This window comes from Rhinolophus sinicus, linkage group LG10 (genome assembly GCF_036562045.2).
Source record: "Rhinolophus sinicus isolate RSC01 linkage group LG10, ASM3656204v1, whole genome shotgun sequence".
NCBI lineage: Eukaryota > Metazoa > Chordata > Mammalia > Chiroptera > Rhinolophidae > Rhinolophus > Rhinolophus sinicus.
The window spans coordinates 87,534,397-87,559,580 of record NC_133759.1 but is presented as its reverse complement, the minus strand read 5'-3'; the positions used below and the strand labels follow the sequence as shown (position 1 = coordinate 87,559,580).

At 35.1% G+C, this 25,184-nt stretch overlaps 1 protein-coding gene across 2 annotated transcripts in view; it reads right to left on the bottom strand.

Annotated features, from left to right (window-relative positions):
• The window catches only part of SPINK5 (serine peptidase inhibitor Kazal type 5), a 91,422-nt gene extending 66,906 nt beyond the window's left edge, over window positions 1-24,516 (bottom strand). The window contains exons 1-9 of one of the 2 annotated variants that reach the window (XM_019738993.2): window positions 24,372-24,516; window positions 18,315-18,383; window positions 15,917-16,017; window positions 15,194-15,265; window positions 13,925-13,991; window positions 10,879-10,998; window positions 9,670-9,695; window positions 4,997-5,124; window positions 3,111-3,183 (exon numbers count right to left, since the gene is read on the bottom strand). In XM_019738993.2, coding sequence (XP_019594552.2) covers window positions 3,111-3,183; window positions 4,997-5,124; window positions 9,670-9,695; window positions 10,879-10,933 — 282 coding nt within the window. In that variant the 5' untranslated portion in view covers window positions 10,934-10,998; window positions 13,925-13,991; window positions 15,194-15,265; ... (1 more) ...; window positions 18,315-18,383; window positions 24,372-24,516. Of the gene's footprint in view, window positions 1-3,110; window positions 3,184-4,996; window positions 5,125-9,669; window positions 9,696-10,878; window positions 10,999-13,924; window positions 13,992-14,109; window positions 14,182-15,193; window positions 15,266-15,916; window positions 16,018-18,314; window positions 18,384-24,371 lie in introns of those variants that run through there. The other variant, XM_019738996.2, reaches the window with a different exon arrangement.
• Between the last annotated feature and the right edge of the window lie 668 nt (window positions 24,517-25,184).

The following is a 25,184-nucleotide window of genomic DNA, read 5'->3' as shown; positions in this document are numbered from 1 at the left end:
GATTTATAGTTGATGTAATACAGAATTGTACACCTGAAATCTATGTAATTTTACTAACAATTGTCACCCCAATAAATTTAATTAAAAAAAAAAAAAAAAAAAAAAAAAAGAATAAATCAAGAGAGAAAACTGTAGACTCACTTTACTTCTGAAAATAGTTTCAAGTTTTCTAAAGGAAATATTAACTATCCATATTCAACAATATATTAAAAATATGTTATGGTTAAGTATTATTTACCCTAAGGAAAACAATTGCTTAACATTAGCAAATTTATCAAGAATTTTATTATATTAATAGACTAAAGGAAAAAAATCAGAAAATTATTTCAATAGTTGCAGAGAAGGCATTTGATAATGATCAAAATATTCAGAAGATTAAGACCATAAAAGAACTTCCTAAACTTGCTAAAGTTCATAGAAAAGATACCTACAGTAAACGTTATACTTAATGGAGAAACTTTAGATGTAGTCTCTTTAATATAGTGGAGAGAGGCAGTGTGATATTCATTATCATCACTACTGTTTAATTACTGAACTCTAGATCTTGCCAATCATATAAGGAAAGAAAAAGAAATGAAGATTGAAAGGGAAGTTATAAAACTATTATCTCCTATTATAAGCAGATAATGTGATCACCTACCAAGAAAAAAAAAGAATTAACAAATAAATGATCAAAATAGAAGCTATCATAAAGTTGTTCAATATAAGATCAATCTGTATAAATACAATTTATCTATATTAACAATAACCAGGTAGAAATACCATAAACAACAAAATACCAAGCAAAATAGCAATACATTTACAAATTGTCTAGGTATTAACAAAATCACAAAAATCACTGTGGAAACTACTTTATAAATTTCATAAAGTGCACAGATTATAGGAATTAATGATAAGGTATTTTGTGCTTTTCAGTCGGCCAAGTCAATATTATAAAAAGTCAATTTTACTCAAATTAATTTATAAATTCTTTGTATCCCTAGTCACATTGGGTTCCCAAACTCAAATTGGATTTTTTCATAAACTCAGCAATTTTTGTTATTTCTAATATATACATGAAAACATATTATCTGTGCCTAGGTAAATCAACTTTGAAAAAGAAGAACTAAGAAAGGAAACTTGCCTTGTTTAATTATTAAAGCAATAAACTAATCTGAACTAGAATAGAGAACTTAGAAACATATATACACATTTTATGTGTTAATATCCTACAAAGTTGGCTTTCTAAATCAATGAGAAATACTGAATGAATCGATTTAATCAATTAAAAAACAAAGGTCTGTACATGGACTAAATACGTTAGAGATTAGAAATTATGAAGAATTTGACTGGGATGGTAGAAAGGGGAATGGTGAAAAGGAGTCAAATTTGGGATTTACTTTAGAGAATACCAACAAGACTTATTTATGGATTGGACCTTAGAGTTGGAAGGTGAAAGAATAACATACTAGTGAAGAAGAAATTGATGATGCAAGAGACAGGATATCTGTAGGACAGAAATTCTTAAACAGGTAGAGCACCTTATTCTGAGAGCGAGTGTAAGGATTAATTTTTGATGGGAGGAATCTAAGCAGAAAAACTTGGTTGATTTTTTTCTGTTATAGTGGAGAGAAAAACACCCAGAAAAACATAGCATAATTGCAGGAATCCATCTAAACACAGAAAAGTAAAAATCTAGACAGAAATTACCTGAAAGGCACAGCCAAACATTAATTGCATTAACTTAGAAGTAAGTAGTTTCTTAGGGAGCAAAACAAGTAACTGTAAACTTTACTTAGAGGTGAAAATTCTAATTCAGGTATAAGATGTTAACAGAGAGGTAAAATGTCTTAAACGTTTGTAATTTTATTTCTTAAAAATCCTATTTGATTAAAATTCAATAAATGTGTGCCAACATATGAAAACATCTGACTAGTAATATTTTTAAGACAGCAAGTTTGTTAGAATTGAAATGTGTGTGTGTGTGTGTGTGTGTGTGTGTGTGTTTTATTTTTATGTCATTTGCTTATATACTATATTTTAAAACACCATTGATGTATCAGTTTTTCATAAAGGAAAAAAGAAGCAGAGAAGGGGGAAAATAAATCTTCTAGAATGAGTGCTGTCTAAATGTGACAAATAAAGGAAAATTTGAAAGTCACTAGTAAAATTGTCTGACCTGCCATAGATTTTGCAGAACACAGAAGCTGCTCCCTTTTGCTCAGATAAAGGATTTGCAAATTGATTAATTGAGTGGTGAGGGTGTTACTGTTTTAAAAGTGAGACTGGTTGAGCCCAGGCAAAGAATTTGGTTGACTAGCTTTTCTGCGGAGGCTGAGGTTCTCAGACATTCCTAAGTAACACTAACAAGGAAGATGGTAGCTTGGTTAGACCAAGGATGTTAAAGTCATTTGGGTGTGCCTGCCCTGACTGATTATTTTAATTATGTGTTAGAGACAGGAAAGGAGGAAGAAAAAAAAATATTGGAGAAGAAGCTACATAAGAGACCTGGAGTGATGTGAGTAGTTATCAGGATACCTGGTGATGGCGCCAGCTTTGTCGATAACTTATTATGAAACACTATAGGCCAGAACATTTTCCCCAATCTGGGACTAGAATTTTTATTTATTTTTTTGTATAAATAGAAATTTTTGAATAAATAAAAAGATATATTTATAAAGTGAAATGGTTGTATGGTGATTTGCATCTGTGCAATTTCTTTCAATTTAGATCATTTTTTTCAAATTAAAAAATATGTTTTACTACAGAACCCTTTTCTCAAACAAACTTTGGCCTGAATCCCAATCCGGAAAAATAGCAACTCTCATTGAATTAGGAGTACAATTCAGGTGTTAGGAAAGAGCTTAGAAAAGTCAACGAAGAAAAGAAAAAGGAAATAAAATGAGTGAAATGCCTCAAATGCTAATACACGTGAAACACTGCAGCTGGCTTATATTCAGCCATGTTCACTCCCTTCTTAGTAGCTGGCTTCACAACAGGTATGTTCACTCCCTTCTTAGTAGTTGGCTTCACAACAGGTATGACCTAGTAATTGGGAAATACACAGCTCTACATAGAGTCAAACATAATCTCGAAAGCAAACATGGCAAATTGACTCTCAATAGTCTCACCTTTGCTGGGGTAGTGGCCCTGGTGGCTCTTCCTAAATACCTGGCCCCTTTCTGGGATTTTGCTTCTTTTTCCCTGGAAGAGAGCAAGGAACAGCATAGCTTAGACATGCTCGCCCAACATCTAGGGATAACAGTATACATAGTCAACTTAATTCTGAATGTTTTCCTTAGTATGTCAGAAGTGGACGTATGTCCAGAAATGAGTCCAAGTACCACAAACCTCTCTTCAGTGCAGAAAAATACCTCAAACATGTTTCTACTGAAGGCGAGAATCTCTAACTTCCTAACGGATAACCTCCCCCACACCTAAAATGCATCCAACATCCAGGTGTCACCAACTCTAAAAGCTGTTTGTATCATTGTTGGAATGCTCTCTTTGAAAGGCAGTATTCATATTGAACCAAAATCTACCTGCCTGTTTTGGTCCTGGTTCCAATGTCTAAGGACCCACGGAGCAAATTCAGCAATTTGAGGATAGCTTTTATGTCTTGTACCGTCTCCTTCTTTCCAGGTTAAAAAACTAAGTTTATTCCAATATAATTTACATAGGTAATAAAAATAATAATTGAGTGGATGACTTCGAAGTGGTAAATAAACTGCCTTGTGTGTCTTAAGTCATCTCATTTTTATTTGAAATTAGTTTTCAGCAAATTTATTATATTCACAGTTTTAGTCTACTATCAAAACATCCTATCTAATAAGAAGGAGACTTCACAGTAAATAATACACTTGCTGGTTTACATTCAGCTCTCAAGAGAAGAAGAAAGGATTTTTCAACTTTCCTGGGCGTCCTTCGCCCTAAATCTTGTCCTGCCTTCCTTCGTCTTCCCACAGTCTCTTCACTAGAAGCAGCACATGTAATCAGAGCTTCATTATCCCAATATTATTGACTGTCAAATTAAATCCACTGACACATACCAGCCTGGCATTTAAAAAGCTAATTATCACATAATTATCTTAAATTAAGCTTAGCATCAGTTTGGCACCAGTGTTGAGGTTTTCATGGTCAGAAACTGAGAATGACCTTCCTGTTCAAAAATAAATTAGGACACCTTGATTTGAGGACTTGCAATTGATAACTCAAGCCTTCTTCCACTTTTGGGGTGTCACTGAAGAGAAGGAATCAAATTCAGGAACATTGCATAGATGTTGGGGAAATTCTGGGGTACTAATTCTGAGTTACATGTAACTGAAGGCTACAATCAACTTTTTAGTCCATCTCACCCTAGCTAATCCCAAATGTCTGAAGATACTGGCAGCTCAGAGTCAGACTGTATCCTGCTTAAACCCTTCTATGGGTTGGCTGCCAGAAGAAATGTCTGGCATCATTTCCCAGGGGGTTTTCTCAGTCCCTAAGGTACAACAGAGTCACGTCTTAACAGGCCCAAGAAATCTGACTTTTTTTCTTTCTTTTTTTTTTCCCAGAGCCAGGAAACTCAAATTGGAACTACATTCTCAAAAGACTATTAAGTTTTACATAAGGTGTACTGGGCCCTCTGGGGTGTTTTGGAATACCATTTGAGTGATTATTAAAATCTTTCCAGGTAGGTGGTACTTATCCAACTTGATCTGATGAGAGGTGCCAGAATGGTTTATAAAGTATTTTATTTAACCATTTCGATTTAGAAAAACATAATGGACAGAAAATAAAAAAGAATGCATTATATTTTATATAAGTTGAAGAATCCTTTCTTATTCTCTTGAAAACTGAATGTAAATCAGCAGGTGTATTATTTACAATAAGCTTTCCTTCTTATTACATGTTTTTGATAGTAGACTGAGACTATGAATATAATATAATATATAAAACTATAGACATTATAGTTTATGAGTTCAGAGAAGAGCTGGTAACTCAAACACTTAGAAGAAAGAAAATGTTTACTCACAGTACTATTTTGCACCTGGCACATTTTTTGAGGAAAATCATTGCATCAGGGACTTTAAGAAGTTTTTTATCCTGGGAACAAAACAACTTCCCATTTTTCATCAAGACCCGAAAATCATTGCATGTTTCCTAAGGGAAAGATGAAGAAAAAAAAAGTTGTGTTTATTGAAACCTCATCAAAGCAAGACTTTACCTTCTAAAAACTTCCCTGAGCAATATTATTTAATAACCACTACCCCCTTTACATGGAAGACATTCACTCAGTTTTTACAAAAAATACAAACGAAAATAGTGACTCTGGATTGTCTATTGGAGATTGCAAATTCACCTAACAAGTGTTCATTTAAAACAACTAGTGAACTGGAAGGAACAAGGGACTTGGTGTCAAAAGACTTCAATTTATACTCCAGGGTTCTCATTTACAAGCCCACTAGCCCTAGGAAATTAACTTCTCAAAGTCTCACTTATCCTATCCGTAAAAATAAGGGATATAAATACATATGTTTCACAGGTTTTCAAGGATTAAATACTACAAGTATGTCAAGCCCTCAAAGAATGCCTGATACATAGTAGATATTCAATAAATAGATTCTCCTTCTCTCCTCTTTCTCCTCCTTTTTATTATTGTTGCTTTTGTTGCTGTTGTCCTTCCTATTACTGGAGTATGCTGATGGCACATGTAAAGTACCTAGAACACCGTAGGTCATAATGTTGTAAAAGGGACTATGAAAAGGTTGCTGAGGGACTGAGACAAAGTGTGTGAGCATCGAAAACTATGAAGTGCCTCTGCCCATGTACCCCAAAGGACGTAGTGCAAGATACCAGCTCCTAGAAATGTTAACAGTTACCAAATTAAAAAAAAAATTTTAATTAAAAAAAAAAAAAAGATCCCTTGGTCATATATGTTTGGGAAACACATTTCTAGATTAGTTCTCTTCTGAAATAAACCTCAGGTCCACTGATATATGTCTAATGGACACAAACTGACTTACTTAAAAGCTAACGAAGCTTAAGTTTCCAGGCCCTTCACTGTCACATCCCCAGAGAGGCCTAGTCATTTCATATTCTCAAGTTGTGTTCTTTTCTTAAAAGTCCTCCCACCAGCACCCCAACCACCATCACCCCCGTCACTACCAGAATCAAACTTTACAAACTTATGGAAATACTGTGCAATTTTCTCCAAACTTGCTTAAATCTCTCTTTCTCTTTTTTCCATTCGTTTGTTCTAACTTTCTTTTTCTGGCATATTCTCTGGTATTACTATTTTGCTACTCTGTGTGACTGTGACATCCTTCAAGACATGGTGCGCTATACTTGGTTTTTGGTTTCCTGTTTGGAAATGCCAATGACAGCACTGTACCAAATTTAGTGAGAAGAGTGGAAACCATTTTGAATGATATTTTACTACATAGTGCAAATGCACTATTGATTTTAAGCTCCTAGAAAAGAGTGACACAGAACAGTCCTTCAATAAATATACTGAATTAATAAATGAAATAAAAGAAAAAAAACCTCATTCTTAAAGATCTTTCCACTGTCCTATTTCCACCTATTCTATTATTCAAAAATGATTAATATTCTCTAATAGTTTTGAAAATCCCCTGGACTTGTAGAGCAACTGTTTGAATCTAAGCTTTTTGGGTTTTTGTTTTGTTTTGATTTTGGAAAAAAAAAATCTTGCTTCAAGATGCTTGTATCAGAAAAAAATTAAATCAAGTCTTTGTTCCAACTCTGACAAATGCAACCTCTTCCAAAGGATTGATTATAGAATTCTATTCAGCTTCCCATATCATTATAATGATCAATCAGCCAACAAACGCTTATTATGAAATTACTATATTTTGCCAGGTGCCATAGATACAGCAGTAAATAGGCAGAAGGATCCTTGTCTAAATGTTGCTTACCATCTAATGGATAGTGGTATACTTAACCTAGCATCTTAAACACGGGAGGCAGTTGGCTGAACTTACAGAATGATTGATGGTGAAGGTGAAAAAGAATAACTAACTAATGTCAGAAAACAGCCCTGGGAAATTGTGCTAAGGGTGACCTACTAAAATATCTCTAAGATTATTATCACCACCCAGTGATCTTATTTGAGTAGCATGGTAATAATTTCTGACAACGGATGGACAACTGGGCCTCTTAAAACTGTCTAGTCTCTGATTCTATAGTATCTTATGCCAACACTGCAAGTTACTGCTTAGCTTGCCAGATATAACTGATTCTATAAAGTCTAGATAGTTTGTCATAGAATCAGAGCCTAGTGTCTTTGTAATAGAAATACATTCCTTGTGAGGTAGGTCTTAAAGAATGTATTTAAATCAAAGATTCGTAACACTAGGATGAAGCCTTAAGTAGTTTTTAGCAGTCAAATGAATACGAACATTTAAATTAGGATAATTCCTAAATTGGACTTCTCCAATATCACAATTAGATGGGCTCCTAATTCCTAGAAAAGACCCACCTTTTTTACAAATGGACAACCGAGGCCAAGACAGTAGGTTAAGAAAGTAGTGTTCAATAAGTTAAGATGGAATTCAATGCTATTTTTCTGAGTTATGATATAGGAAAAAGGCCATAAACATTGAAAGCAGCAGTTGGGTTTTTCTCTGGGAAAAATGTAATATGTTCCCAATTACTATAATAGAGAGGGTTGAAACAGGAGCACATCTGGACCAAAATGGCATCCTGCAGTGGGAAGATGACTTTCCAACAACAGTTTCCTTGCAGTCTAACTTCTGGGCTTTGTTTCATTTTGTTTTGCTATTGTTGCTGTGTGTGCTTTCTCCACATCTCAGGAAAACTGGAGCCCTCTAAGGCCAACCTCTTTCTGTTTCCTTAGATGGCTATTATATAGTCCGTTGTCTTCCATTGTCCCTCCCCAGAAATCATAATAAAGTACCTCAGGTGCTGGCATCATTCCTTCTCTGTGTTAGAACACTAACAAGGTTGTTTTTAGCTTTATAATAACCCTCTGTGATGACATATTTAAGAATATCGTAAAGATCCTTGCAGATTACTACACAGCTTTTCCGTGCTGTTCTGGCTCATGTTCATAACATTCAACATGCTTTTATGGTACTAGAAAGAACTCAAGGCTACTCAACTTGAAAAATAAAAATTCCAGCACCATAAAAAAGACTAAGTCAACAGTTTTCATTCCTGACAAAATATCCAAGGACTGTGATCAGAAATATTTCTGGAGAAATAATTACTTCTATGTTCTTGCTTATGCCAGCAAAAGAGGTGGCTAAATTTACATTTTTAAAACATTTTTTAGTGAATTAAAGTTTGATGGCATAAAAAGTATTAGTGCAAAATTTGAAATAACTACCAGAAATCCCCACCCATTATCACAGACTCTGAAAAAAAAAAAAAATATGGCTTCGTGCACAATGAAGTTTACACAACACCCTTCTTTTTGCCAGCATAAAACATCTAAGTGATTTGATTCCCAAAAGTCCAGCCTTTTTCTTTACCATACCTAACTCTACTTATACCATAGAGGTTTCTAAACTACTCCTTCATCAGCAAATTTAGTTAAAATCATGGAGACTATGATGAATCTTTAGAACATTCCTGTAAGAAATTTCTTTAAAAAGAAATGTTATAATAAAATACAGCAAGAGAGTATTTTAACTATGGTTCTGAGTTTCATTGTGGAAAAGGGTTGTTTTACTGTTTTATTCTTTTAATGTTTATGGCTTTTGAGAGACATAGCAAATATTTGCTATATACTGAGCACTATTTTAATGGCAAGTTGAGTGTGTAACTTAATATTTTTTTTCCTGAATAGATAGTTCAACTTTTATAGAAAATGATTCTTTTATTCTGCATACAAAAGGCCTCTAAGAAGAGGTAGGTAGTAAAGCACCCTCCCAAGTCAGAGCTCTACCATCACATGTGTCTCTGCCTGGTCGACTCTAAACTGGAAATATCTTCATGACTCACTCCCTTGTCCCCTTCAGACCCTGTTGTAATGTTAGCATCAGGGAAAACTTAGCTGACTATCCCAAGAAGAAGTGATACCATCTCCATCCCCAGAAATTCCTCTCTTCCATCCTACTTTATTTTTCTTCTAGCACTAATCATCATTTAATGTACTATATACATCTTACTAATTTACTTATCAACTTGTCTGTTTTCCTCCACTAAGAAATAGATATAGATATAAACTCCATGAGGGCAGAGGTCTTATCTATTTCCTTTGCTTTTGAATATTCCCAGCATCTCAAGCAAGGTCTGAAACATAATAGATGCTCAGTAAATATACATTGAATGAAATATTTACACTGACATATACAAGATATAAAGAAGCCCTTTTTAATACATTGATCACAAGAAAACTTATTTCTGCTTCTTATGTGTCATGACTTTTTCAGCTGTTAAACCGAACAATACTAATTCACTGTTTGTTTTGGGAATTTCAAAGCACTCCTTTAGCATGGTAGATGGCCTCTTGCAGACATCCATTATTATTAATATACTGAGGTGTTTGTGTCTGAGAGTCATGCCTTGATCCATAAAGACCTGTTTCTGTGTTTTAAACAAAAGCTATTAGTACTTATCAGTATAATATGTCTGCATTATTAACATTAAGGTGTTGGCCACAAACTATTTTTCTTTAGACATCTTGGGATGGAGTCAATGAACAGAAAAAGCAGGACTAACCTGATTTTCATCCTTACTGGCAGCACCTGGGACAAAAATACAAAAACCAAAGTTAAGGGAATATAAAATATTTAAGAAATAAAAAAACAATTCACTCAGTACAGTGCCTTGCTTATTTTAATGGCAATATGTTATAGAATTATTTTTGAACACATTAAAATTGACCATGACAAACAAAATGAGGGCACTGCACCAGTAGGTTGGCATATACGCTCTGAAAGATCCAAATACTCAGAAAGGTCCAATTACTTTGGAAAATAATACATGCTTTCTGACCTCCTTAAAATATCTAATTTCTAAAATATTCTTTCACAGCAAACTATGTCAGACCTCTTTTAAAATTATAACATAATAAATATCAATCATATCAGTTATAATTTGAAAGCACAATTTGGCATAAAGTTTATACACATAAAATTAAATTTTCTGAATTCTGGTAACACTGCCTCCTTATTACAGCTACACAAATTAGAGATCTGATAAAAATTAAGATTAATTAAAATCACAGACTATTACACTTTAGAAAAGTGGGAATCACTTGTTTATTGATCTCCTGACCCTCCATCTCAGGTTTTCTTTTAAAAAACATAAATGCTTCAGAGCAAGATAACTCTACGCAATCTCTGTTCCTTTTAAATTCAAGTAGCAAATACAAAATTCTACCTCGTAGCTCCCATTAAAGTCCCTTACCTTTTAGGAGAAGTACCTTCAATCCATTTAGAATTTGAAAACACAAAAATTAAAATACGCTAGAAGGCTCTATTGCTTTAAAAGAAGAATAGATGACAGGATTTAATTTTTAAATATTTGTATAAATATGTCAATATGTATAACACACATCTAAGTTTCAAATATCTATTCTATACGTAATTCCTATCAGTATGATTGATATGCTTGGTAAGGGGAAGAGGACGAAGAATCTATTATCCTTTTGGAACTGATGTAGAATTAATGGAACGATTTCTCACGGAAAAAAGTTCAGATTATCTCAAATTATTTGCCATTTCTAAAGATAAGAACATAGTCATAAAGCATAGTCATAAAGTACATAATTCTTTAAAAATGTGTCTAGCAAGATATTTCAGGATTACATACATATATAAAAAACACTGAATACCTTCGCTATATTGGGCAGGGGAAGGAGACTAGTTCCTGCCCAGGGCTTTGCAATGTGTGGCGAGAGACTTAGATTACATGCAAATTGCTCACCTTGTATGAGGCAAAGAGCCAGGGTCAGAAGTACTGGCACCGGGACTATCTTCATGGTGAGATGATGTAAGTTGGTTACAAGTCTGCTCCGTGTGTTGCTCACCGGTTTGTGCTCTAGGACTGAACCCGGGGAGATGCAGCTTACTTTTATATATACAGATGACACCCACAACAACAGCCAACATTAAAAAACCAGTTGTTCCAGGTCGTGCTGGACTTTATATACACGTCAGTTTTGCTTTCATCCTTTAGGATCCTGTCAAGGTAGCAGATTTGAATAGATAATATCTATTTCCAAAGTAGCTTTAGTGTGTTCTCATGATACCTCCTCAAATAGCAATACATTGAATTCAAGGACCCTATACAAGAACTGAATTCCTCAGCCATACAAGATGCATTGCCTCGTAGACAAACATGTTTCTAACTGGGCTCCCTTCCTAAGTGGGAGGGGAGGAGAAAAGAAGACAGATTGGTTGTCCTACCAGTCAGTTAAACATTTAAAGATTTCACCACATCTGGAGAAAGCTGCTTAGAGTAAGAGAAGCTAGGATTCTTATTGTTTCCATCTACAAATGTTTTGAAGTATCTCCATTCAGTGTCACAGACATATATAAATTAGAGTTGAAAGAGCCTAATAGATAACCTAGCAAAATTCTCACATTGAATACATGTGGAGACAGAAACTCAGAGAAGGAACAATGACTTTCCCAAGAGCACACAATTTAGATGGAAGAGGCAGATGTAACACTTGAAAGACCATAAGTTCAACATTGTTTAATGCTATACAGTGCTTCACCATTACACATTATTAGGAAAGGCAGAAACTTTGTGAAATCAAAGCTTGCATATAACTACTTTTTAAAATCCTCAATCCGAAGGATCTTTTATATTCTAAAGCTTTATCTTATAGTCTAAACATAATAATCATAAATTTTAGAGACTCAAGGATTAACTTTCCACACAGCCCATCACTTGGAACTTACAGTTGGGAAAACTTGGTTCAATCAGATTTCCTTAAATTAAATTTACCTCTGTAGTGCCTGTTAGTCAGTTTAAGAGAGCACCTGAAGAAGCGTGCAAAGGTGACTGAAGCCAGAGCCAAAAGATTTGATTCCAGTACTCCACATCCATTGAAGGAAAGTTTTGGACTTTATAGGATCAAAACCCTTTTAAAGAATGTTCCAGAAAAGCTGATCAACTTTGGGATCGTGTCAATATTCTGAATAACATCAAAATCAAAGTATTTCTTTTTCTTTTTTCATAAAATAACTTCTTTCCTATAAAACATAATCAATAGTTTCATGGTCTGCACTATTTGCTTTGCTTCTTTCCAATGGTTTAGTAAAATCAGTGACCATGGAAAGCAAGTTCAAACTCCATTACTGTTACAAGTTAGAAAATTGATGTCCATCATAGCTTAATGGAATAGGGAGTCAGGATATCTGTTTCTATTCCTGTCTTTGCAGCAACACAGTGCAATGGAAATGAACCTGGCTTTGGGGCATGATAGATCTGGGTCCAAATCTTGATTCACCAATTATTAGCTATGTTGCCTTGGACAAGTCACTTATTTTTCCTCAGCCTCAGTTTCCTAATATGTAATAAGTGTTAGAGGTAGTGTGTGTGTGTGTGTGTGTGTGTGTGTGTGTGTTGTGTGTGTGTAATGCTTAGAACAATTCCAGGTATGTGTGATAAGCTCTATAGTTAACAATAGCTGGTATTGCATTTTTATATCATTATAATGATGTGGTTGTACTAGGTAATTTCTGAGGTCCCAAGAAAAATCAATATCTCTTGAACGTGGACCTCAATAACAGATTAAGTTTACTCAACATAGAATAACATTCTCAACACATTCTGAAGTGAAATTAAAAAGTCAAGATATAAGTTCTCTTTTTCACTTTGTCATTATATGCTAAACCACAATACCTAAAACAAATCAAAGCCTTAGTCATTTAAAACTTGCAAAAGTCATTGCTAGATTTCAACCATCATTGATTCAGCTCCATCTGTAAAAGTCTCTTCTAAATATTGACATACCAATATACCAATACTAATTTTTTATCTTTTATTTGCTCTGTCAGACCACATGAACTGTGTCCCAACCATATACACTATTATTGGTGGTAAGAAAATGTAATGCCTTACAATAGAGTTGGTGACTGTGTACTATGCATATGCTCTGGTGAACCCCAAACCTAGCCCAAATGGACAGTATTCCCAGGAGTGGAAGTGGTGCTAGGGTGGAGCAAAAGAACCAAAATATGATTGCATCTCTAAAGAATCTCTGCTATGAGGAAAGGTTGAAGGAGTTGGTTTCCTTCTTACTGGAAAAGAGTTTCTCACTGACACCCAGAACCTTCTGAAATGATGAATAAGAGGCTTGGAACTGATAATCTATTCTAAGAGGAGAAGGTACCCAAAAGAAGATTCAGTGTGCACCTGAAATATTGGAAGTACATGTCAGCTGGCTCATGGCATCAGGGCTTTTTCTCCATTTCATTTCAGGAATGAAGTAAATCTAGAGGTGAGTCATCACATACTCTGTTAATTCGTCACATACTTACATAATCACTCTTATTTTTGAAAACCACCAAATATAAATTTAAATGAATGGGACTGAGGCTTTAGAGAAGGGGGGTTTGGGTTAGCAGAATACTTTTATATAAGGCTATCAGAGTACTTTTCTTAAGTTCTAAATTACATCTTTTATTTCCCAGCTGTTTCAATTATTCATCAGACATGTAAAACCCTTTTTTCCTCTTATTAAAAAGGAATGGAGCTAAGTTATAAAAAGTAGGAATGTTACAATTCAACACATGTATCAAGTGGCCCAGAATCTGAATTCACATCAAGGATATTGACACAGAAGGAAGAGATGAGAAAACAATGAAATAAACAAGATTTTGTAGACTAGTAATCTTACTGAAGACAAAGGTTATTTCCAAAATCCAAAATTATCAGATCATTTTTCAAATCTTCTCTTTTTCTATGCAGTGATATCCTTATGATCACAATAGTTTAATAAATAACTATCGTCCCTTACCATTAAATCACCTTCCACATCTTTCCAATCTGCCATTTACTAGATCTCTTGATTTGTTTATGCCATGCTGTGAAAGAGCAAAGTAGGTATTATTACCCGTTCCTTACCTGCCCAAAATGATACCATTAACAAAAGCCACAATAGGAACTAGGTTAGATGGTAATCCTAGCTTGCCACTTTCTCACCTTTTACACTGTATGTGGTTATCTCCAAGCCTTTCTGGCAGTTCAAAGGGAATCCAGACATTCTAGTACTTTAAACGAGGTACAGCATTCCACTGCTAATGTAGTTCTTTCCTCTAATCCTCTGCTCTCACACACTCATCCACACACACACACACACACTCATAATGACTTGGGGGGAAAAAAAAGGGTGTTGCGACCATGGTTTTAAAGTATATGTCCTAACAGATCATAGAATATGAAGTAATTTCTTTATTTTTAATTTTATTTCCTATAATCCTCATATTTTCCCTTTTAATTTAATGTCTCCACTATATTCTCCTTTGTGAAAGACACTAAAAAACAGCCTTTAAACACCTTATCTTGAAATGTTCCACTAACAGTTAACTTCACTCCCAGCTAATTTCACTCCCTCTGAGAATTCCTTTCTGTTTGCCCAAAAAGGCTATGAAACTGTAGAGATAAGCATCTCACTTTATCTAAGAACAGGATGGGATAGGCACTCTCTGATCACTGAGTATACAGACCCTACTATTTATAGATATAATTGTTACTTTTATTAGATTAGGATTAAGAAAACAGTACAGTTTCAATATCTAATTTTTAGCTGTATTAAGTTTTACGTATTGGATATTTGATTCTTAAATACAATATTCAGTTTCTCCCTACAGTTCACGCTACTTGAACCCCTGTTCCATGGCCCCACACTGTCTATTACCTGAAAAATTTGCACATTCTGACGTTTCCTAGGATTAATCTTTTTTAAAACAAAATTATTAAATGAATTGGGGCGACAGTGGTTAGTAAAATTATATAGATTTTAAGTGTAATATTTTATAACACATCATCTATACGTTGCATTGTGTGTTCACTACGCAGTCAGTTCTCCTTCCATCACCATATATTTGACCCCCTTTACCGTCTTCTACCACCCGCCCCCTTACCCTCTGGTAACCACTAAACTGTTGTCTGTGTCTATGAGTTTTTGTTTGTTTGTCTTGTTCATTTGTTACTTTCAGTTTTATGTCCCACATATCAGTGAAATTATACGGTCATCAACTTTTTCTGTCTGATTTATTTCACTTACCACCCTGAACAGGCCCGATCTTGTACAAGGATTAATCTTGACTGTAGAAAACAGGTCTATGGAGCTACGGTCCTTAAAAAAAAAAATCACAATAAATTAATTTTGAAGTAGCTAGTATACTGAATTTTGGCAAAAGGGTATTGCATCTCTTACATGTAAAACACTTATGTGTATAAATACAATAAGCAAGATCAAAATTGTTAGATTTGTAAGCAAAATTAGGAAAAAGTGATCTATATACCTTTAAAATTATTTGCAGAGAAATATGAAATTTGCTAGCACTTATTGTGCACTTTACTAAGTGACAGGTACAACAATAAACGTAAAAGATAAGCATCGTTTCATTCTTCTTTTACAAGTAAAGAAATTGGGGTTTGGTGAGATTCAATGACTTCCCAAGGATCATACAGCCTATAAGCAGCGGTCTTTGCAAATGGTAATAGTCAAACTCCAGAGCCCAGGCTCTTAAATACCACGCACTGAAGCGACCACGTTACATATGCCTCTAACTAAGACACTCGCTGTCTGCACTGAATTGTGTCCTTCCGAAAGGTGTATTTGAAGCCTTAATCCCCAATACCTTAGAATGTGACTATACCTAGTGATAGGGCCTTTAAAGAGGTGACTGAGTTAGGGTGGGCCCTGACACAAACTGACTCGTGGCCTTATAAAAAAGGGAAATTAGAACAAGACATGCCGGGAATACTGTGCACAGCGACTTACCCCAGACCACATGTGGTCAAGCTGAGGCTCACTCTTAAGACAACATTTTTATAAATCAAGGAACAAGTTAAGTAGCACTAATCCTTGTGTCATATCACAATCTTGATTCATTAGACAGGAAAAAAAAGAAAGGGGAAATTAATTATAAATATGAAATCAGAATTCTCAGGTATGGGAACAAATGACCAAAATGTGATTTAAAAAGTTAAAATTGTAAGGCCAAGGTTAGGTGTTATAATATATCCAATAGATCCCATGATACTCCCCACATGAATACTATAAATATACAGAGGGGGCCAAAAAAATGTATACACATTTTAAGAAAGGAAAACTGTATTAAAATTGTAATTCTCAATATATACCGATAACAAAAGATGAATACCAGTCACGTTTGACTTCTGCAATGATAAGAAATGCTCAAAGTGGTTACCATCAGCGTCCAACATTTCTGATTACGGTGAACTACTGCTTGAGCAACGCTGACCAAAGTGTCTACTTGTATACATGTTTTTGGAAAAAATGGCACCGCAGGTATACTACATTCCTATATTTGCCTGGAACTTTATGAATAAAACAGACAAGTTTGCTGATCTCTAAGAGACTATAGTCTAGCAGAAGAGGTTGAAAATGATCATAGAAACCATTGTTCAATGGAATCTGTGAAAATGTTTTTTTAAAAGATTTCCATTGACTAAAGCTAGCACATAATACAGATATTTGGCTTCTAGAGATTCCCTAATGAAATTAGGCTCAGTTCTTAAAAAATGAGCTGGGATTAAAAAAAGATATAGCCTCAGCTATCTGAAAAATTCAGCTAATCAGAATAAATTAATCCTTAAATAGTAATGAGAACCAAAGTTTTACTACAGTAATTTCTTTCATCTGACATTTTTAGTTTCCACTATATCACTAGCTGGTTATCTAATACTATGGCAGGACAGGAATACAACTTAAAATTGAATAAAGAAATTAGTTTACATTTAGTGAGGTTTTTATTGAGTGACACCTCCCATGTGATATCAATGTCAATCAAAAAATGAAGATCAATATCAAATTTTAGGAGTCATATTGAATTTTATTAATTGAAAGCTTGAAAACCCTAGGTGCTGGAAGTAAGGAGAGCAAAAATTTAAACAAAAAAATTATTCTGCCCTAAAGAATCTAGCAACCTAGTAGGGAAGATATAATACTTGTATCAGAAAATAAATGATTCAATAGAACATACAACATAAAGTAGTGTAAAAGAAGCACAAATGGAGAGTCTAGGAAAGATATATTATTTCAATCTGAGCGATAAGCAATGACTTTTTTGGAAGATGTGGCCTTTGAATTGGGCCTCAAGGTTTGAAGATATTTGAACAGGTGGGGATGGGAATGTGACTGATTTTTTTTAGAAGACCAGCATAAGCAAAGTTCTATGAGCAAAATAGTGTGAGATCTCCATGAAAGAATATGTGGTACCTTTTGACTGCATCTATAGAAAAAAAAAAAAAAAAAGGTAGAAAATAGTTTTGGAAGAGTAGATTGTCCGGATGGCTAAAATAAACAATAGTGACCAAATCAAATGCTGGCAAGTATTTAGAGAAACCAGATATCTTGTATATTGCTGTTTGGAATGTAAAATGGTACTGCCACTCTGGAAAATAGCTTGGCAGTTATAAAAAACTAAAAATATACTTATTATACTACCCAGTAATTATATTCCTGGGCATTTATCCCAGAGATATGAAAATATATATCCACACAAAAACCTGCACACAATTGTTCATAGTAGCTTTATTTATCATAGCCCCAAATTAGAAACAACCCAAATGTCCCTAAGTAGGTCACCGGTTAAGCAAATATCAGTACACTGCACCATGGACTCCTATTCAGTAATAAAAAGGAATGAATTACATGTAATTGCAACAACTTAAATGATCTCAAGGGCATTATGCTGAGTGAAAAAGCCCATCTCCAAAATTCATATATAATTCAATTTCTATAATATTTTTAAATTAAAAAATTATAGACATGGAAAATACATTACTGGTTGCCAGGGCTTAAGGATGGCTGTTGGACAGGGGGTCGATGTAACTATACAGGGGTAGCATGAGAGAGATATTTGTGGTGATGGAAAATTCTATACCCTGATTGAGGTGCTAATTACACAAATGTACGCATGCATTAAAATAACACTAAATTATACACATGCATTTAATCAAAGTCAAATTTTTAGTTTTGATATAATTATGTAAGATTTAACTATTGGGGGAAATTGGGGAAAGAGTACACAGGACCTATTATTGTATTACCCTTGCAAATTCTTGTGAATCTGTAATTATTTCTTCCCAAAAGTTTCTAAAAACCTAGATTATAAAATCCGACATTCTTTGTATAAAGTTAAACATACACTTACCATATGGCCCAGCAATCTCACTCCTAGGTATATACCCAAGAGAAGTTAAAACACATGTCCATTCAAAGCCTATAAAAGAATATTTATTGCAACTTTATTCACAATCACTGAAAAACAGAAACAATCCAAATATGTATCAATTGGTCAATGGATAAACAAACTGTCATACATCCATACGACAGATTTCTATTCAAGAATAAAGAGAAATTAATTACCACACCTGTTACAACATGAATGAACATCAAGAGCATTATTCTAAGTGAAAGAAGACAGACACATAATTTTACATACTTTGATTCCATTTATGTGACATTTTTAAAGTCACAAATCTATAGGGGCATAAATCAGATCAAAGTTGCCAGGGGCTGGGAATCAAGGTAGAAGACTGACTACAAAGGTGCACGTGGAAATATTTTGGGGTGACGGCACTATCCTCTGTTTTGATTGTGCTGGTAGTTTCATAAGTGATTCTGCTTGTCAAAATTCATGTAACTACACTGCAAAGATTTTGAATTTTGCCTTTACATATTTTACTTCAATAAGCCTGACTTTAGAAGAAATTCACACTCAATAACATACTACTTTTAGAAACATGTATATATTTATGCATTAAGGGAAATAGACAAGGATTGACCAAAAAAATCCTAACATTTGTTATCTCTGTCTAGTGGAATTTCTTATGATATTTTGTGTTTCTCTGTTTTTCTTTTCTGGTAAGTATTTTGCACTAAGTAGGTATTCTTTTTTAAAACAAAAAATGCTATTTTAAAAAATTAGTTCCATACTTTTAGGGCTAGGTAGGACATTGGAAGGCATCCAACTCCCCTCTTAGTTTACAGATGAAGATACCAGGGCTAAAACAGAGTGACATTTTTCCTAATTATTTAAATTTAGAAATAACTTACACACACCCTCAGTATCCCCATCCTCTGAGCTGTATGATCTAACTGCAAACATCATGATTTATTTTGACAAGGCGGGGGTAATTTTCATCCATCCAAAATGCCCATTTCATAATACCAATGTTTCAGGATTTTTCTTGGACCACCTCCTACCAGTGGATCTAGACTGTGTCTGGACAGGGAAGACCAGTTCTCTGATATACACCAAGGAAGACCAGTGATTTTTCTTTTCTTTTCTTTTTTTTTTTTTAGAAATGTGTGATTTCCTGGCATTTTGACCTCAGGTAAAATCATGATACAATTATCATCCACTTGACAGGATTATTGAGCAGATTGAGCTGATTGTGTGAAAAAAGCTAAAGCAACTACTTATTATTGGTAATGATTCAAATCATACATTGTGACGCCTACTTGAGAGCCAGAAGGATGATAGAACTCAGAAGTTAAGTGTTGAGTTTTGGAGCTAACTGGGTTCAAAAACTGTCTTTTTTTGCTGTGTGAAGTGGGGCAATTTACCTAACTCTCTATCTCAATTTCTTCACCACCAAACTAAGAATTGTGAATCCAATTTATGTAATCCATGAGGATTACATAAAGTAATTCAGGTAAAGTCTTCAGATGGTACCTGGCAAATGGGAGTACACAGCTGCTGATAGAAATGTCTTCTTGTTAGCCTGTTGACTACATCGAATTAAAGATTACAATGGGGAAATACACTTCTGGGCCTTTTAAACTAGTCAACATTTTGTGTGAAATGCCAACAACCATTGTCTAATTTTAGGGGCACAAACGAATAGCCTCCAGGATAGAGGAGTCATTTCCTCATTTGTGCCCCTTCCTTTGGAAAGCTCATTGTACTCCAGGTGTGAGACCTTTGGAAAAGAACTGGGTCACCCTCAATGAACAACAGCCACAGTGTCTGGATAGCCTGACAGGTCACTTGAGCCATGAAAAAGTGACACCTTTCCAATAGGTCACAAGATCACAGCTTATTCTAAGCTTTTAAATTGTTAAACATTTTCCATCTTTAAAAGAGAGGAAATGTCTTATCCAGCCATGGATAGGGGTGGAAGGAATGCTTTTTCTTACTGTTATCAGTCCCTCTTATGCCTCTAACTCATTAGCAAATTCATGAATGTATTAGTATTTGATGTGGAATTAGGAAGTTTGTGTTTTAATTCCAGTCCTCACTTTTAGCTGAAGTGAGACCGTTAACCTAGACAGATTAAATTACTAAATTACTCATGAGGTGAGGTACATTGGGAATTGGACAAATGGGACAAAAAAAAGGTAGACCAATTAAACTACTAATCAAATCTATCAACCAATGTAATAAAAAATATTGCCTTCACAGAGAGGATTTTTAAGATAGTGAAACAACTCAGTCTGATACTACAATGGTGGATACATGTATTTATACATTTGTCTAGATTTGTGGAACGTACAACATCGTGAGTGAACTCTGATATAAACTATGGACTCTGGGTGATAACGAGATGTAAATGCAGGTTCATCAATTGTAACAAATGTCCCACTCTGGTGGGGATGTTGATAATGGGGGAGGCCATGCATGTTTTGGGGGTGGGGGTACATGGGAAACCTCTGCACTTTCTGTTCAATTTTGCCATAAATGTAAAACTGCTCTCAAAAAATAGTCTATTAAATATTTTGTGTGTTTTTTTAAATATTGCCTTCAAAGGCAGCAATACCTGGAACATAGCAGCACTCAATATATAGTGACTTAATTGATGACTGTTTTGACTGGAACATTTTAGCATTAAGTCAGTTAGGAAACAGCTGTGAAAAACAGTAGGAAAAACATGAGACTTAGAATCAAAAACCTAGAGCCCGCAGCTTATCTGAATGATGTTAGATATGGTTATTTACATCTCTGAGCCTATTTTCTCATTTATAAAATATTAAAGTATTGCCATCTACATATCGGTTTTGTTGTGAAGATATAATTAAGCTATATAAGTGAAAGTACTCCATGAGCTATATGGTGCTAGACAAAAGCTAGTCGCGGATCTTGGCTCAGGTTGGTACCTTGTGCCTCAAACGGCCTCTTTATCAGATATATTCACTTACAAAGATAGCTCATTACATCTCAAATATCTCCAAATAAGTGGGAGTGGAGTAGGGAACCAGGGAGAGAAGAGCTGACACTTTTTTTCTTTTTTTGTTCCTGGATTAATTAATATATGTAATTTTAAATTAAAGTTAGTCCTTAAAAAATACAATTTGTTGTCATCTGGGCGTGGTTGCATTGTAAGATGACACTGTTCTGAGGGTGGCTGGTAATGGCACCAGGCCAAATCCACTGTGGGTGCGGAGACATCCGGTATAATAAAGTATCACTCCACCCTGTTGTCTTGTTGCCTAATTAACTGGTGTGCTCTGAAAACAACTCTTGGGAGTTAGTGCAATCTCATCTTAGAGTTGTGATGCAATGGAAAATGGCAGCCTACGTATGGCGGAAATGCAGAATATTCTCTGACGTTTGTTTCTGGGAAGAGAGGCAAGTGGAAAGAAATGGGCTCTATAATTACCATGGAAGTTCACCCTGACTCCTTGCCCACTTAGCTTACATTTCTGAGCTCAGCAAAAACATTTGCATAACCCAAACTGCTTAGCCCCAGGCCTCCTCTCCCTCCAGAAGGGAAACAATGAATAACGTCTTAGGGAAAAATAGATACTTTGCCCGGAGTATACCGTGTTTCCCTGAAAATAAGACAGAGCCAGATAATCAGCTCTAATGCGTCTTTTGGAACAAAAATTAATTAAGACCCGGTCTTATTTTACGATAATATAAAACCGGGTACAATACAATATAATATAATACCAGGTCTTATATTAATTTTTGCTCCAAAAGACGCATTATAGCTGACTGTCCGGCTAGGTCTTATTTTCAGGGAAACAGTACTTTTCCCTTCCATTTCTTTTGGAATTGAGCAGTGAGGGTAGATATAGGGATGAGCCTTCTAGGAAAAGTAAAAAAAGGGAAAACCTGTCAGATTAGGCCTGGACAAGAAAACACACTCAACCCTCTTGAGTGTATAGTCTTTGAAAGAGTTCAATACCCAATAAACCAGGTATACAATGATGAATAATCACAAACTTATCATAGTCTTTGCACTGAAACGAACCTCAGTATATTCTAGTATATTCTAATATCTTCATTTTATCATAAAGGACCAATGAGAAGATGGTGTACACTCGAGGACAAATAGCTAGAGAGTAGCAGAGCCAGAACTCATTCCACATTGTGATGCCCAGCCCCATGTGCTTTTCTCAAACCACAGCTTTTCAATCACCCACTCATGCCTCATTTGGAGATTGACTCTTCTTTCATCACCCTGTATTCCAGGGAACAAACTCAGACTCACTTATAGCATTTTATGCAATGGGTTTGACCTTTAGTCAAACATTTACATTTTTATTAGCTTTACTCTATCTCACTGGAGGCAATGTTGTACTGCAAGGGACATTAACAATGTCTGGAGACATTTTTAGTTACCATAATTAGGGATATTCTTTGACATCCAGTGGATAGTGGCCAGGGATACTGTTAAACATCCTGCAATGCACAGGACGGCATCCACCCTCCTCAAGGAAGCTTCATCTCAGTAATTAGACAGTTGATTCTAGAACAAGGGACTCTGCTATGACCCATGGAGGGGAGAATGGTACTGATAGAAAAGTCAAGTGATACTTATTTTTTAATGATTTACTAGATTGGCCAGTTTCTCATTTCTGATTTTACACTTGATCTTAGCCAAAAGGCCGAGAAGCGATCTCATTTCTGATTTTAAAGATCAAGTCCTCAGCTTAGTGAAGAATACACGAACAAATCTTGAATCTATCAATAACTCATTTTGGCAAGATATAGGACCACTTTTAAGAGAAGATGCAGAATACTGGACATTTTACTGTGGTCTTCTTTCTATCAACTTCCTGCATGTTTTCCAATCATTAGCATCTCCAAAGCTGAACTCCTCTGAGATCTAACTTCCAGACTCCTTCTTTCCAAGGATATTTAAGTGACTTCTCACTTTGCTGAAACTTCACCAAGCTACCTAGGGATTTACAGTTGGTCACATAATAAATGTTTATTTGTATTTTTGAGTCTTTTCACTATTAAACCCTGGTCTACCTCAAGTTTGCTTTCCAAAGCCTTCTTTCCTAAGTTCTTCTCTTCTTGCTCCTTTAGATATTTCTAAATACCTAAATATTTAGGTGGGAAAATGGTATAGCCACTTTGGAAGACTGGCAATTTCTTACAAACCAAACATAGTCTTACCATACAATCCAATGATGCCACTCTTTGGTATTTACCCAAAGCAACTGAAAACTTATGTCCACACAAAGACATGCATATGGATGTTTATAGAAGCTTTATTTATAAATGCCAAAACTTGGAAGCAACTAAAATATCCTTCAGTAGGTGAATGGATAAACAAACTGTGCTACATCCAGACAACAGAATATTATTTTGTCTAAAAAGGAATGAGCTATCAAGTTATGAAGAGAAATGGAAGAACCTTGAATGCATATCACTAAATGAAAGTAGCCAATCTGAAAAGGCTAGATACTGTAGGATTCCAATTATATGGCATTCTGAAAAGGCAAAACTATGGAGATAGTTAAAAGATAAGTGGTTATCAGAGGGTGGGGGATGAGTTTAGGGATGAATAATTAGAGCACAGAGGATTTTTAGGGCAGTGAAAATACTTTGTATAATGCCATATGATGGATAAATGTCATTACACATTTGTCCAGACTCATAGGCTATACAACACAAAGAGTGAACCATAATGTAAACTATGGATTTTGGGTGATTACGATAGGTCAATGTTGGGTCATCAGTGGTAATAAATGTATCACTCTGGTGGAGGACAGTAATAATGGGAAAGGCTGTGCTTGTGGATGTTGGCAGAGGGTATATGGAAAATCTCTATACATTCCCCTCAGTTTTGTTGTAAACCTAAAACTTCTCTGAAAAAATGAAGTCTTAATATTTTTTTAATTTAAAAATTAATCTTACCTTATAACTTCCATCTACTAAAATCTTCCAATGACTCCTCTCAGCCTCAGAACCGAGATCATCCCACTCATCGCTGCTTTTCAAAGTCCACATAATTTGGTTATTACTTACCCATTGGGATATATGTGAATCTATGTGAGTCCTTTGACCATGACAACATCCTTGCTTATGAATATGTCTTCTAGTTTCTCCATTTGTCACTATAGAAAGAGCAAAGATTTTAAAGCCAAACACAAACAAACTGAATTTGAATTCAGGCTCTGCCACTTCATACCTATGGGATCTTATGGATTTCACTTAACCTGGCTCCATCTGTGAAAAGGTGATAGTAATATAAAGATTACTGATGATACCATAGTGCTTATTACTCAGAGCCTGGCACATAGTAGACACTAAATAGTTGGTAGTTATGGTGATAATGAGGATGATGATTTTCTGCCACTGAGCAGAGATGCAGAGAGTAGAGAAAGTTTCTCTCTTTTAGAACTTCAACCAAGTCCTAACTAAATCACTATTATCTTACTCAACGCACATGTATTTTTCCCTAACTATTACCATACCTGATCTGAACCATATCCTATCTCATGCTGTTATCTTTTTTTTTTTTTTTTTAAAGCTATTCAGCATGGGATCTTTTAAAAAAAAAAAAAATTTATTGGGGAACAGTGTGTTTCTCCAGGGCCCATCAGCTCCAAGTCATTGTCCTTCAATGTAATTGTGGAGGGCACATCTCAGCTTCAAATCCAGTTGCCGTTTTCAATCTTTAGTTGCAGGGGGTGCAGCCCACCATCCCATGTGGGAATTGAACCAGCAACCTTGTTGTTGAGAGCTCACACTCTAACCAACTGAGCCATCCAGCTGCCCCTCCGGAAGCTCAGCAGCAGTTCATTGTCTTCAATCTAGTTGTGCAGGGCACAGCTCACT